A 14,049-nucleotide genomic window follows, 5' to 3' on the forward strand; every position below is an offset into this window, starting at 1 on the left:
AATATCACGCAAACCCTATGCAGCGCTTCACGTTACATTTTCAATATTTAAATAGAAAGTAGTCGCACTTATTCTAGATTTACAATATAATAAAATAAACACGTTTTAATATGTGCTATAAGAAGAAAATTGTTTTAATTAATTTATCGAATTTGATACACATATATGCGTATCTCGAAATATTAAATTACTTTCTCTCCATTCAAGTGTATTTTACATGCTACAGTTTATTTAGGAAATTATCATCATCATATACGTTCCCACTGCTGGGAAACGGGCCTCCCCTATGAAATCATGCCGAATTATAAAAGGGAAGTTTCAAAAATAGGATGAGGGCTTGAGTAATTAGACTTTTTATTAAGTTAAAAATTGTACATAAAAATTTGTTAAGAATACTTAACACATTTATTTTGCTTTCTTTCCCTTCTTTTTGCTAGGTCTAGGTTTGCTAGCCTTATTTTGTTTCATGGTTTTTCCTTTTTTACCCCGTCCTTTCGTTTTTTCCTTTGCTTTTTGCGCTCGTAAGTCTTTCTTCATACGCGGGTCTACTACCTTATATTGTCCCTTTACTCCGCTCGGTCGTTTCATACGTTTTGCTGTGGTGTGTTTCTTAGCCACGACATATGTGATCTTCTTCTTACCATCGGATTGTGCTTTTTTGTACAGTTGTCTGACTTGTTGCGCCTTTTCTCTTTCAGACATATCTGCGTTCTCCATAACAGCTTCAACCTTCTTCTTTGCGCGTTCCATCTTCTTGATCATGCGCTTCTTCTTTCTAGCTTTAGCCTCAACCACTTTCTTGATTGGTCGTGCATTTATGTCTTGCAACCTATTCTTATATTCTTCTGTATATTTCTGTAATAAACATTAAGAGCATTATTAGTATTCATTTTTTTATTGAAAAAACAATGGGTACATACACTGCACACTCATAAACAATATCAAAATTCTATATTGAATATCTTTTATTATTTATCTATTTTGAATAATATTTTTACAGATAAAAAATACTACTTATAGTAAAAAATTCAATAAGAATGAACCATAAAGGTTTTATTAAAATAAATATACAAACCTCTGGAACAGCGACCTCCTTGCGCATATGTTTACTTTCATCCTCCACAAACCAATCGGGCAGGTTTTTGTCATTGAACGCGTATCGATTCCATCCGTCGTCAATGAGATCGCGCTTGAACTTCTTTGATGTGGCTATCATTGTTCCCAATGCTAACGTTTGGGCATCCATTTTTATTGATTTCTTTAATCTTTTCAATTCTGTGAAAAAATAACATCAATGAATGATTATTTGATCTTTCAATAAAATATTAAAAAACCTTGGTAACTAGCAAAATGTAAGTAAATGTAATTTAAAAAATATGTATAAGTTAATTTTCCTATGTCAATAGATTTAAACAGGAGATATTAACAAAATACAATAAATATGTTTTATCAATATAAATCAACGTTATAATATTATGTTTAAGAAAATAAAGTCTACCTGGGTCTTGTGACACAACTTCAAAACCATCTTTTTGAGTGCTCTTTGCTCCCGTCTTTTGTGTATCGGGAGCCACATTTTCTTCAACATCATAATCACTATCCCCAGAATCATCAGAATCATCTGAACTTTCCGATTCCATTTTCTTCCGTTTCACGCCATTTTTCTGATCTGATAGAATAACTGCATTCTCTGCAACCTTTTTGCCTAGAACATAATTACATTTGATTATTATATAACTAGCGACCCGCCCCGGCTTCGCACGGGTGCAATGCTGATACTAAAAATACACTACAGAAAAACTGTGAACGTTGTACATATATAAAAACATAGCGACCCGCTCCGGCTTCGCACGGGTATAAAATAGATAGCCGGGCGGCCGGCCGGTACCGCCGCAAACGCTACGTCCCGCAATTTTTAAATCTGTAACATCTTCGAAAATATTCACTTAAATCATACGGTGTAAAGGGCCATATAGATCTATATTAAATGAACAATGTATTCAAGGTATTTAATTTGTTAAGGATTAATGCTGTATTGGTTAAAATCGCATCGAAAATTTGCCATTATTTGTCGTAAAAAGTAAATGACAAAAAAAAGTTATTGTGGGTTATCCATAAGAGATAGACATATACCATCGCGGACTTTTCTGTAGATCTTTTCAATGTGTATAATACTTAGTACATTATTTTGATAAAACTCGTAGGGTTTAGCCTGCGTTTGCAATGTAAGCGGAGAAAATGTAATTTTTTACGACATCACATTAGAAATCTCAAAAATAACAGTACTTCTCCACTATTTAATGGATGTTATTATACATATAAACCTTCCTCTTGAATCACTCTATCTATTAAAAAAAACCGCATCAAAATCCGTTGCGTAGTTTCAAAGATTTAAGCGTACAAAGGGACATAGGGACATAGGGACATAGGGACAGGGAAAGCGACTTTGTTTTATACTATGTAGTGATAACTAGCTTACTGCCCGCGGCTTCGCCCGCTTTGACTTAAACCTAATAAATTATATACTTAAACTCTATCTATTAAAAAAAACCGCATCAAAATCCGTTGCGTAGTTTTCAAGATTTAAGCATACAAAGGGAAATTGGGACAGGGAAAGCGACTTTGTTTTATACTATGTAGTGATTAAATACATAATATGAAAGAAAGAAAGAAATATTTGGGATAATATTATCCCAAATATTTCGCATAATACATTATTATTTCTGCTACTGAAATTATATGTCAACAATAATTGCCCATGACTTTTTTGTAACAAAACAAATGAACATAAATACCTTTCTTCTTGTATGTCGCAGCTAATTTATCCAAATCGACACCTTCATCATCTTCATCGTCAATGTCTTTGAAACTGTCCTTTTGGAACCATAACTCTGCTTTCATAGATCTCCTAGATACTGGGTCTGTGTCATCTAAGTCTGTCAACAGCGGATTCTTCTTGGCACTCGCTGGTACCGTTTTGAGCTGGCTGTTTCGTAGAGTATTCATTTTCGTGATTTTATCAATCTTTTTAGTATCATCATCTGAGTCTGAGAAACCTGTGAAAGAAAAGATATATCTTAATACTATTATTAAGGCGAAAGTTTGTAAGTATGGATGTATGGATGTATGGATGTTTGTTACTCTTTCACGTAAAAACTACTGAACCGATTACAATGAAATTTAGCACATAGAGGGTAACTTGGATTAACACATAGGATAGGTTTTATCCCGGAAATCCCACGGGAACGGGAACTATTCGGGTTTTCCTTTGAAAACGCGGGCGAAGCCGCGGGCGGAAATCTAGTATAATATAAATACAATTAAATAACATTTATCAAGTTTCAATGTCTTTGTGAGCAGTTTACTAATAAAAATTTGACTGCTATAAAAGATCTATACTATTGTAACCATATTATTGTAAAACTAGCTTCCGCCCGCGACTCCGTCCGCGCGGAAAAATTAAGATTTATTTATTTCTACTTACGTATTTTTCCGGGATAAAAAGTATCCTATTTTATGCCCAGGATAATAAGGTATAATTATACCAAGTTTCATCGAAATCGAACTGTTAGTTTTTACGTGATGCCTTCACATACAGACAGACAGACAGACAGACAGACAGACAGACAGACAAAAATTTTTTTAATCACATATTTGGGTTTGGTATCGATCCAGTAACACCCCCTGCTATTTATTTTTTCAATATTTTCAATGTACAGAATTGACACACACTTCTCTGTACTTCTACAGATTTATTATATGTAATAGATAAAAGAATTTTACCTAGCGATTCCTTATCTTCATCTTCTGAATCTGTTTCCAGTTCAAGTTCACTGTCAGAGTCTTTGTAATACAAGCCTGAAGAATCAAGTTTAGTTGAATCTACATCATATTTAGTAAATTTCGGCTTAACCTTCATTTCATCGTCAGAATCACTCTGTTCTGCTACTAAATCTGGCGGTTGGTCAATCACCATGTTTAATTGCTGAAAATCATTATTAAGTAGGTATATGACTAATGTTGAATATTTCCTATAAAAAAAGAACCACAAAAAATATTTAAAATAGGTATTTTATAAAAAATTAGTACCAACCTTAGCGTCTTTGATATCCTTCAGACTAAACATATCATGGCTTTCCATAATTGGTCCATCATCGCCTTTCAAAACCATTTTCAGATTCATTTTTTCTGCTAATTTTTGTCTCTGCTTGTTTAATTGTTTTCTTTTGCGTTTTAATTGACGTTTTTCTTCACCCTAATAATTAATACATTTAACATTTAAGAAAACTATTACATATTGTATATAACAAATTTTTATAACAAAAAATGAGGAAAAATTTACATTTATTAATTTGTTTGTGGAGAATATTTTTCTACAATACTCAACAAATCTTAATAAACATATGGAATACCTGTAATTCTGCTATTTCTTCATCCACATTATCTTCTTTATCTTCATCATCTTCTTTCTCAGTATCTTCCTGTTTTTCTTCTGATTTTTCCTTTAATAAATAAAAAATATTTCTTAATAATTTACCCCAATGACACATTATAGTCAATGTTAATAATATTTTGTGTAATCATCAAACTGGCTCTAATAATTAAAATGCTATTTAAAAGAAAATTGTGTTGTTTTTTTTTTCAGAAATTAAGGATAGGTCATGAACTATTTCTGTAATAATAAATTATGTTATTGAATTCAATAATCACACCACACATTACAGTGTGACAGAATACATATTTAAAATAACTTATTTTAATTAATTAAATAAGTAGACTTACCTCTTGCTCTGGCTGAACCTTTTTCAATTCCTTCATGTGTTTAATCCAATTTAACAACGCTTTTACATCTTTTCTGCCCAACACTTTAATATCTTTACAACATTCTTTGATTTCTATCGTAGTTCTTGGATGATTTTCTATTTCTTCATCGTCAATAACAATCTATAGAATGATAAAGGTAATTAAAATTTAATTTCATTTGAATAAAATATTTGTGTATGTTGAAAAATATTATCAATTAATTAAATAGTACTTTTTTAAAACTCAATTTACCTCTGAACATTCTTGAAGTAGGTCAATGGGGTCATCTTTACTTATGAAATCAGACATATTAATTTTGTGGTGCGTAGTATAATCATTTTCTTTGTAACCCTCAGCTTTAGCTTTCTTTTGCTTCTCTGGATGCAAAATACTGTTTTGGTGTTTTTTAACCATCTCCAATTCCTCAAAGACATATTTAGCATCAAGAAGTTTAGGGTCAATGCTATCAGGAGCAATATATCCTTGGCAGACAACAAATATTTCAGACGACTCATTACGAGAAGCCTGTGGTTTTGTTGCATGAACTTTCTTGAAAAATTGTTTTAAAACCCACAGTAAAGCGTGGTAATCTTTAGATCTGAAAACTTTTGTAACAAACCATCCTCCTTGCTTTAAAAAATGTGTAGCCAATTTTAAAGCACTTAAAGTGAGACAAGCTTGTTGGTATGCATCATGTATCCAGTTCAATCCAACATTGGGAGCACCGTCATTCAAGACTACATCAGCTTTCCAAGTTTTGATTTCCTTTTTAATAGCAGCTTTACATTTTTCTGTTGTAATGTCCTCTGTGATACTTATACAGCCTGGTATTTGTTTAATTGGGAACAAGTCGATACCTATGACAATACTTGAAAGTGGCATGTTCTGGTGGGCCACTTGCATCCACCCACCGGGAGCAGCACACAAATCGATACATACTCGCGATTTCTGAAGAAATCCAAATTTTCTGTTTAATTGAATTAACTTAAACGCAGCACGTGAACGATAACCTGAAACATGTAAAGCATTGAATAACTAAAAAATTTATACTAATAACTGGTTAACGTACTAATATTTGTTATTACCTTTATCCTTTCCATAAAGGATAAAAGAAAATAACACGAATAAACAATAAGTGCCAACGTTTACATAATAAAGTCGCAAATTTTTAAATTGTATCAAGAAATGTAATTGAGTAACAAATAAAAATAGCTCACCTGTTTCTTTAGCTAATTGGTAATATTTATCTTTCCGCTGTTTTCCAACTTTAGTTTTCTTCCCCATGTTGAAAAATTATCCTGTAGTCATTTGAAAATAAAACATACAACGTGAACAGCACTACTTTCCAAATAGGTTATGTTTTGACTTTTGACATTTGACGTTTTACATTTGACGTTTATAAATTTCTGTACTTTTCACAGATAACCATTTTTTCATGACCTTAATATTTAGGTAATATTTTAATAAAATAATAATGTGGGAATTGGAAGTAATGAGCATATTTTATTAATTAATATCTTTTGTAATATATTAATGAAAGACTTTTGTGTCCCTGCTCAGTGTTATTGATTAAAAATTTATTTAATCTAGGTACACGTCATGTCATGACTAGCGAGTCAATAGTGAAGTCATCCATTTTTATTTTACACATTGTGATTTCTCAGTGCAAAGTACAGCATACTCGAAGACAAATTACTACGTTTGTGAATTGTGATAAATTTGTAACGCGTTCGTGATTTCTCTTTGTCTCCAGTGTTCTTATTTTCTGCTTTATATTTTGTACGAGATTCAAGATGACTCCAAATATACAAACGTTTATAAACAGCTTCCAAAATCGACTGTAAGTAATTTTAATGATAGTTTAATCAAAACAAATGGTTAAATTCAAACAATTGGAGTCTCACTCATGTGATAGGAACAAACTATACAGGCTACTAAAACTACTACTGAAGTAAAATTAATAAATCCGTTTATAGTGCGTATGTATTGAAAGTATTAAGTATCATTACGCCATTCTTCTAGAACGTTACCGATGGATTTACTACAATTCTCTGAACATACAATCGCGCGTGACGAAATATGATGATTATGTTTGTTTATTCTATTTCTTTAGTTTAGATTGCTCATTTACTAATACATATCATTTACAAGCTAAAAATGTGAAATGCAAGAAATTAATATTACAATCTTTAATATTTCTTTCCCCTTCAGTGAACCGCCAGTACGACAGCATTTAAAAAATGTATATGGAACCTTAATGATGACATGTACTGCTGCATCAGCTGGTGTATACGTTGATATGTTCACAAGGTTCCAAGCTGGCTTTTTGTCGGCAATTATTGGAGCGGGATTAATGCTGATGTTAATTGCAACTCCTGATGATGGTAAAAACACAAAATTGCGATTGGGCTATCTACTTGGATTTGGTTTAACTTCAGGTAAGTTTGATGACATGTCCTTTACTCTGCATACCTATATGTATGATAATAAATTTGACCATGAAACTAATTGAAGTGTTATCTTTCCAATATAAAATTTGGAACTTGTTATTGTATTAGATGACAATAATGCTATTTCATGATGATTTCAAATATAGTACGAAGTTATTATGCAATTTTTAACTTGATGTCGCAATTTTTTCAGGAATGAGCTTAGGGCCACTAATGGAATATGTGAGCGTAGTTGACCCAGCGATCATTGTAACAGCACTTTTGGGAACAACTCTTGTTTTCGTTTGCTTCTCTATTGCTGCCATGTTAGCAGAACGTGGAAGTTGGTTGTTCTTAGGAGGAACACTGATGACCCTGCTCACATCAATGTCTTTGATGTCATTGGCCAACATATTTATGCAATCTCATTTCCTCTATCAAGTAAGTACTACAACTATACAGGTTTTCCTTATCTGTTTTTGTTTATTTTTATAATATGTATTTTTATTTTGTCAAGTGTGTGTGGAGTATCATTCATCTGTAAATCATATCTTTCTGATAAGCTTGTTAGGTATTACGCATTAGTTCATCTTTAAATATTTAAAAACTTCAACATTATTTTAGGATATAGAATAAGGTAATATTGTTTCAATAGAATGTGGTTTTCTCCTTCCACTTTTTAATCACATGTACTGAATAATTCCAACACTCATGAATAAAAACATAAAATATCACTTTTTGAAGAAAAATAATAGACAAAGTTTTTAATTTTTAATGGATTGTTTATAATATTTAAGTTTAGAGACCATACAATGCCTAATATAAATTAATACATTATCTGATAAAATTTCATAACATTCTATAGATTCTCAACTATATGAGGAAGTATTTTAATTTTGACAATTTGTATACAAGTAGAAAAAATTTAGTTATGAAAATTACAATAACAAAAGTACCTAATTAATTTATCATCTTTTTCAGACCCACCTTTACTTAGGACTGATGCTCATGTGTGGATTTGTTTTGTTCGATACACAACTTATTATTGAGAAACGTCGCATGGGCAACAAGGACTTTGTACAACATGCTATGGAACTGTTTATTGACTTCATTGGAATGTTCAGACGTTTGGTCATCATTCTAACACAAAAGGTAAACAATAAATTCACTATTTTTCGAAGTAAACTTATTTTATAAAAAAAAAATATTTATTGATCTAGTTGAATTGTTTAAGTCTAATACATTTAATAATAGGACACAGAAGGCTGATCACCTACTTGTCCCTAAAGAAAATCGATCAGTGAAACAGATGTATAATGCATCTGCCCCTTACCCCACTTGGGGACATGGGACTTCACAATACATTTAATAAAATAATCATATTGTTTTTAAAGAATTATAGTAAGTAATGATTAATTGTGCTTTGTTACAGGAAGAGCAAAACCGTCGCCGTAAACGTGATTAAACCTTTGCTCAATACACAACATAATAATAATATTTTTAAATGTTTAGCATTTGGTAAAACTATGTTGGGTGTTTTTTTTTTTTTTAATTTTATTGTGTTCTAAATTATCTGTATATTATATTAAATAAAGTTTAAATAATTATTTTTTTTTTAATTAATCATCACATTTACAGATGACCTCTATATCTTATCATCATCATACAAATTATAAGAAAGATTTTAATAAATTATAAAATATAAAAAACTATATTGAACATTCCATTGATAAATAGTAGACCATCCAGCATATATATTTTAATTTATGGATCTGATTCAAAAATTTGTTTTTAAACTAGATAAGTAACTAGAAACATCATTTGAAAAATACGATTTATTCCAAAAACTTATGCATCACATAGGGGAGGTTATGATACTAAATGATTTACTTTTTAGATTTTTTATTACATATATACTTACAGGCTACGTACTCAATTCGCCACTATTTCCTGAGTCGGATGAATTTTATTGTTGAAATTTACAATTCTCTTAGCTTTTTCAAGTTCGTAGTTGATTATAATACCAACTAAATTAGTAACACTTGGTGCGTTTTTCGATAATTCCGTACGCTTTGTTTGGGAATCCTTATTTCTACTCAATAAATACAAATTCGGCACGCTGGAACACCGGAATCGAAAAGGTTTCGTCTTATTTCTTATAATATATTCGTACGTCGAAATTCCCAAAATTGATATATATACATGAAAACAGAACAAGTGTAAGAGCGCAAGAGTAATTGCTATGCCGCATGACAAATAAATTATTAAAAATATTAAAAAAGATATAGAATTAGTACAATATTTAAAATAATATCCGTTATCTATTGAGGTGCAGTTAATGTAATTCAGCGTAGTTTCTCCAAGGTTCATTGGATTTTTATAAAAAAATACAATATCTATAACACATAGACAGGATGTGAAAATTGAAATCAGCAGGGCAGTGCAAACACATCCTAAGGGCGCGTTCCCACCGTGTCGTGACGACAGATAATCGTGTAGTTTTAAGTGTCGTGGCTTATATGTATAAATGGAGGTGTTCACATTTAGAACGACACAATTTATTGTCGTCTACGACAGTTTTTGCAGTGACGACACTTTGTCGTGACAGTGGGAACGGCAAGCACGACAGTCGTAAAACGATAAAAAATCGTGGACGGCAACTCTATAACGTCCATTGAACTCAGGAGAGTAAACGCACTAGTAATCACCAAGCGAACGCAGAGGCGACTAGATTTGTAGCTTGCTGATGATGTGTAAACGACAAAGCGACTCCCAGGAAACGATAAAATGTGGTCGCGATCCAATGGGAACAGCTAGATACGACAGTCGCTAAACGATAAAAAATGTTGACGACAAACAATCGTTATAATGGGAACAGGTAGAGACGACAGTCGTCGAACGATAAATTAGTCGTTACGACATAGTGGGAACGCGCCCTAAGAAGGCGAAATAATTTCTTTTTCCTACACAATTATTTAACCATTTACAATGATGGTCAAATCTATAAACACACTTATTGCATAGTCCACAATGCTTTGTTTTTTTGTCTGTAGTATATATGTTGCATAAATGACATCGTCCATCCTCAATAACATGGGCGTGTATGTGTCGATCGAATTCTGGAACGTCGATAGTGTCTCTTTTGCGAAGCTCTTCTTCACTAGGATCTAGTATCAATGCAAACATATGTGATACTACATGGCTTGCGTATAAAACCACAAAAACTATAAACGAGGCAACTTCCAACAAATCAAATTGTATTTTCACTAAAATTAAAAAGTTTATCAATGCAGTTAACAGTAACACTCCCCATAAAGAAATCTGTTGCAAATTTAAGGGTAATTGTAATCCATGAAGGCGTCGTTTATTTAGGTACTTTAATTTTTGTCCATATGTACCACCTTCATCCATTTGTGTTTAATAAACGTAGTTTATTTTTTGGTTTCCGTGGACACTGAGTCTATACAAATACTCACAATTAACTTAATGAAAAAGTACGTCATTTCTGCGCGCGCATTGGATACCATCGCCACCAGGTCACGCCACCATTCAGCTTGAGTAAAGAGAGAAGTATTTTTTTGTTTTTAATTCTATCAAGGATTTAGTTCAGTAAATGATCATGATATGATTATGAGGGTATTTATAAAAAATAACCGTCCCCTGATCCATTATTGTTTTACTGATGAGAAATGGCGAAAGTTATTCTGTGCACACAAATTACATCCAACGGAATATTTTTTTAAGAATGAACAAATTAAAACTACTTTGTCTTGGTGGTACCTTGCAATTTGCATTGATGGTAGAAATTTTACGACATTTTAATGCCAACAATTTACGATGGACTAGGACTAGGCTAGGACTAATTGCACGTATCACGCAATATCCTGGACTACGAACATAATAAGTAGCGACAAAAAATAAAATTAATATCCCAATATATGTAATATAAATTACGCAAATATACAACAGTGAACTGTGAAATAAATAAGCATAAAAACTCAAATTAAAAATATAAGTTGTTTGAAAGACATATTTTTTTTGTTTCAATATATTATATTATTAATAAAATATACAATTTTGTACAAGTATCAAGGCAACCTTGATATTCCTAAAAAAATAAGATTAAATTCAATTACTTATCAATATTTTTTATACTATCTTCTAATCCATTTTCTTTAGCAAATTTCTTTGCCATTTGACGTCGGGTATGAACTAATATTCTATGCCCTTCACAATCCAAATCTTCTTCAAAACACTTATCTCGACAACATTTCTTACAAAACCGAAACAAGCACTTTCCGCCCTGAAAAATAGTTAACAAATACATAAAAGGAAATTAAGATTTTTAATTTTAGAGAATCAATAGCTGATGTACAATTAATATGGTTAAACCGACAGTTAAATTTTACTTTCATAGTGAATAGCTGTATTTTTTCATACATTTTTAAAGCAATATGCACTCACAAGAGGATTAGGGCAGGAGTGATTGACACAAATATCTCCTGTTCTGCTTTGTTGTTTATCATTATCTGGTTTATTGGGTCTTCTCATTATCCTTTTTAGTTTTTTCATTTTCTTTCTAGAAATGCCATTAACATCTAGATCTTCATGTGCTCTTTTAATATCAGATGTGCTGTTCTAGAACAAATTACAAAAATTTGTGCTATAGCCACACTGTAATTATTAAAAAATGTAAATTGTAAATTGTAAATGAACTATGTACCTGAACTTTACATAAATTTTGCATTTTTTCTGTATGTGCTTCAGGAGACATTCTAACATATGGTTGACATATCCAGGGTGGTAATATCAAATTGAAGCCTTGCCTTGTGATGTTCTCATTGTCATAAAATTGTTGCTCACCAAGGTGGTATGCTAAGTACTTGTCTCTCAATACTTCACATACTTTTATAAAGTCATTCAAATTTTGACCAGTGGCCAAAAGTTCTCTTTCACCATTATTGGTATTAAAAGAAAAACTGAAATAAAAACAGTAAAAAAAATACAGTGGAATTAATAAATATTTTACATTGATTGATTTTTTGTTTGTACTGGAATACCTACATTTTATGGAATATTTTAAACAAGTGACCTCGTATAAAAGATGTAGGACATGGATATTTCTGCACCAATTCAAGATATTCAAGAGCTATATCCCATGTTACAGGATTAATCCCTTCAAATATTGCAGGATTTGTCAGATTACCTTCAGCACTCATAACACCATCAACTTTGGTATACTCAAGACATCTATATACATCTTCTAAACATTGAATATTACCATTAGCAAACATTGGAATTGATACAGAACTCCTGAAAAGAAGGAAAAGTAATATAATCTGAATAATTTTCATACCAAAAAAACTTTTATTAAAATAAAGATTAACCTAACAGCTTTGATATAATCCCAATTTGCAACACCTGTTAATGGTCCCTTTTGATCTCTAGTTCTCCCATGAACGGTGAGGAGCTTGCATCCCGCAGCTTGTAACATCAATGCATATTCCACTGATTTTTCTACACTTTCAAAAATTCTTACTTTACATGTAATTGGTATTGATACTGCCTTTGACATAGTAGATACTGAAAAAAAAATATTCATATTTTAGTATGCTCACAAGTCACAGTTTCCATTCCACAAATAGCTTTAGGATAACAAATCTACTTGAATCAGAATTATATAAATTGAGGTAAATATAAAAAGCAAAATACATAGATATTCTTAGTGCATTGGGTTGCCTTATGTTGTACTGGAAGAGTAATCTTACCAATTTCCTTTAAAAGGTCCCAGTCATCTTGAAGAAACGCACCATACCTACCACGCTTGGCTATCGATTGAGGGCAACCAAGATTAACATCTATGGCATCACAATCTTTTTCAACTAACTTTGCAGCAGTTGCCATTGTTTCTGGATTATTTCCACAAAACTATAACAAAGTGATGGTCATTTATTGTAAATAAGAGCTATTAAATTAAAAGGAATAGAAACATTAGAATCAGAAAAAACCTGAACAATTAATGGACGATCTTCTGTACATGTAGTAAAGTTCTCTTTTCTGTACTTGGGATCTTTTATAAATATAGCACTGTGTAGCATAGGAGTATAACACAACGTTGCTTCATGTCTTCGACATAATAGTCTCCATGCGAGTTCACTCGCATCAACCATAGGTGCCACAACAAAACGTGGTCGCCCAATACGTTCAAACCATTCGTACGACATTTTATGGATATAATTTTTTTTCTATTTAATTACAATAAACAATGTTCGTTCACTATATTTCAAAATCTAATTAATATTACTTAGAATATGAGCATTTTAATATTTTTTGCACTTTTTATTTACGTTCACCAACTGACCAACATGATCACAGAGCAAGTAATATAGGTAAGAGACGGCACTCAGTACTTCGATTTCGAGCTCACGCACACATATGCATGTATTCGCTATGGGAAATCTTTTATACCAACCTATGAGAAGTTCACGTCAAAAATGACCCACATTGCTGCCAACATTTAAAAGTTGATGTTGCTAGTGATGCCTATTTATGAGTGCTAATATCGATAAAACTTTTTATCGATATCGATAAAATTTTCGATGCTCGGTACAACCCTACTAATTCTCATCCCTAATTCCCTAATCAAATTTAGAGGAAATGAAAAATAAAACATCAACAATGTAGATCAATAAGTTTATTATAATAATTATATGTATAGATAATACATATTAAATATATAACATTTTTATATAATACCTATTAAAACACTATTAACAGCAAAAATGGATAATTCCATTTGAATTTTACTGAATATCTT

At 31.6% G+C, this 14,049-nt stretch overlaps 4 protein-coding genes across 4 annotated transcripts; 1 reads left to right on the plus strand and 3 right to left on the minus strand.

The window, feature by feature from the left end:
• Window positions 1–337: 337 nt before the first annotated feature.
• Window positions 338–6,170, minus strand: LOC149905917 (pre-rRNA 2'-O-ribose RNA methyltransferase FTSJ3). Its single transcript, XM_090105462.1, has 10 exons — window positions 6,021–6,170; window positions 5,056–5,813; window positions 4,783–4,944; window positions 4,413–4,502; window positions 4,094–4,255; window positions 3,784–3,985; window positions 2,796–3,056; window positions 1,499–1,705; window positions 1,076–1,275; window positions 338–855 (listed from the first exon to the last, which is right to left on the minus strand). The coding sequence occupies exons 1-10, from the start codon at window positions 6,085–6,087 to the stop codon at window positions 406–408; spliced, it is 2,559 nt and encodes an 852-aa protein (XP_089961588.1). The 5' UTR covers window positions 6,088–6,170; the 3' UTR covers window positions 338–405.
• Window positions 6,171–6,404: 234 nt separating this feature from the next.
• Window positions 6,405–8,839, plus strand: BI-1 (Bax Inhibitor-1). The gene is made up of 5 exons (XM_090105168.1): window positions 6,405–6,643; window positions 7,015–7,241; window positions 7,447–7,673; window positions 8,214–8,384; window positions 8,665–8,839. Exons 1-5 carry the CDS (start codon window positions 6,597–6,599, stop codon window positions 8,695–8,697), a joined length of 705 nt encoding a protein of 234 aa, XP_089961294.1. The 5' UTR covers window positions 6,405–6,596; the 3' UTR covers window positions 8,698–8,839.
• Window positions 8,840–8,964: 125 nt separating this feature from the next.
• LOC149905919 (palmitoyltransferase ZDHHC1) lies at window positions 8,965–11,174 on the minus strand. The gene is made up of 2 exons (XM_090105169.1): window positions 10,166–11,174; window positions 8,965–9,685 (listed from the first exon to the last, which is right to left on the minus strand). Exons 1-2 carry the CDS (start codon window positions 10,641–10,643, stop codon window positions 9,165–9,167), a joined length of 999 nt encoding a protein of 332 aa, XP_089961295.1. The 5' UTR covers window positions 10,644–11,174; the 3' UTR covers window positions 8,965–9,164.
• Window positions 11,175–11,257: 83 nt separating this feature from the next.
• Window positions 11,258–13,596, minus strand: Dus1 (Dihydrouridine synthase 1). Its single transcript, XM_090105167.1, has 7 exons — window positions 13,241–13,596; window positions 13,001–13,160; window positions 12,620–12,815; window positions 12,297–12,545; window positions 11,956–12,211; window positions 11,697–11,870; window positions 11,258–11,535 (listed from the first exon to the last, which is right to left on the minus strand). Exons 1-7 carry the CDS (start codon window positions 13,454–13,456, stop codon window positions 11,365–11,367), a joined length of 1,422 nt encoding a protein of 473 aa, XP_089961293.1. The 5' UTR covers window positions 13,457–13,596; the 3' UTR covers window positions 11,258–11,364.
• Between the last annotated feature and the right edge of the window lie 453 nt (window positions 13,597–14,049).

Source organism: Colias eurytheme, chromosome 9 (genome assembly GCF_061535395.1).
Source record: "Colias eurytheme isolate Ceu_HAF_F1 chromosome 9, ilColEury1 Martin Lab GWU primary, whole genome shotgun sequence".
Lineage (NCBI taxonomy): Eukaryota > Metazoa > Arthropoda > Insecta > Lepidoptera > Pieridae > Colias > Colias eurytheme.

What these genes read in the sequence shown, in the direction of transcription:
- LOC149905919 (XM_090105169.1), bottom strand. Translation starts at nt 10,643, where the DNA reads ATGGATGAAGGTGGTACATATGGACAAAAATTAAAGTACCTAAATAAA. An exon ending in TTATTTCGCCTTCTTAGGGC is followed by an intron (nt 9,686 to 10,165) that starts GCGTTCCCACTA and finishes ACGCGCCCTTAG; the next exon opens with GATGTGTTTGCACTGCCCTG.
- Dus1 (XM_090105167.1), bottom strand. Translation starts at nt 13,456, where the DNA reads ATGTCGTACGAATGGTTTGAACGTATTGGGCGACCACGTTTTGTTGTG. An exon ending in GGACCTTTTAAAGGAAATTG is followed by an intron (nt 12,816 to 13,000) that starts GTAAGATTACTC and finishes TTTTTTTTTCAG; the next exon opens with TATCTACTATGTCAAAGGCA. An exon ending in TTTAAAATATTCCATAAAAT is followed by an intron (nt 12,212 to 12,296) that starts GTAGGTATTCCA and finishes TTTTTATTTCAG; the next exon opens with TTTTTCTTTTAATACCAATA.
- LOC149905917 (XM_090105462.1), bottom strand. Translation starts at nt 6,087, where the DNA reads ATGGGGAAGAAAACTAAAGTTGGAAAACAGCGGAAAGATAAATATTAC. An exon ending in AGGTTCAGCCAGAGCAAGAG is followed by an intron (nt 4,503 to 4,782) that starts GTAAGTCTACTT and finishes TATTTATTAAAG; the next exon opens with GAAAAATCAGAAGAAAAACA. An exon ending in AGTTGTGTCACAAGACCCAG is followed by an intron (nt 1,276 to 1,498) that starts GTAGACTTTATT and finishes ATTTTTTCACAG; the next exon opens with AATTGAAAAGATTAAAGAAA.
- BI-1 (XM_090105168.1), top strand. Translation starts at nt 6,597, where the DNA reads ATGACTCCAAATATACAAACGTTTATAAACAGCTTCCAAAATCGACT. An exon ending in TGGATTTGGTTTAACTTCAG is followed by an intron (nt 7,242 to 7,446) that starts GTAAGTTTGATG and finishes CAATTTTTTCAG; the next exon opens with GAATGAGCTTAGGGCCACTA. An exon ending in TCATCATTCTAACACAAAAG is followed by an intron (nt 8,385 to 8,664) that starts GTAAACAATAAA and finishes GCTTTGTTACAG; the next exon opens with GAAGAGCAAAACCGTCGCCG.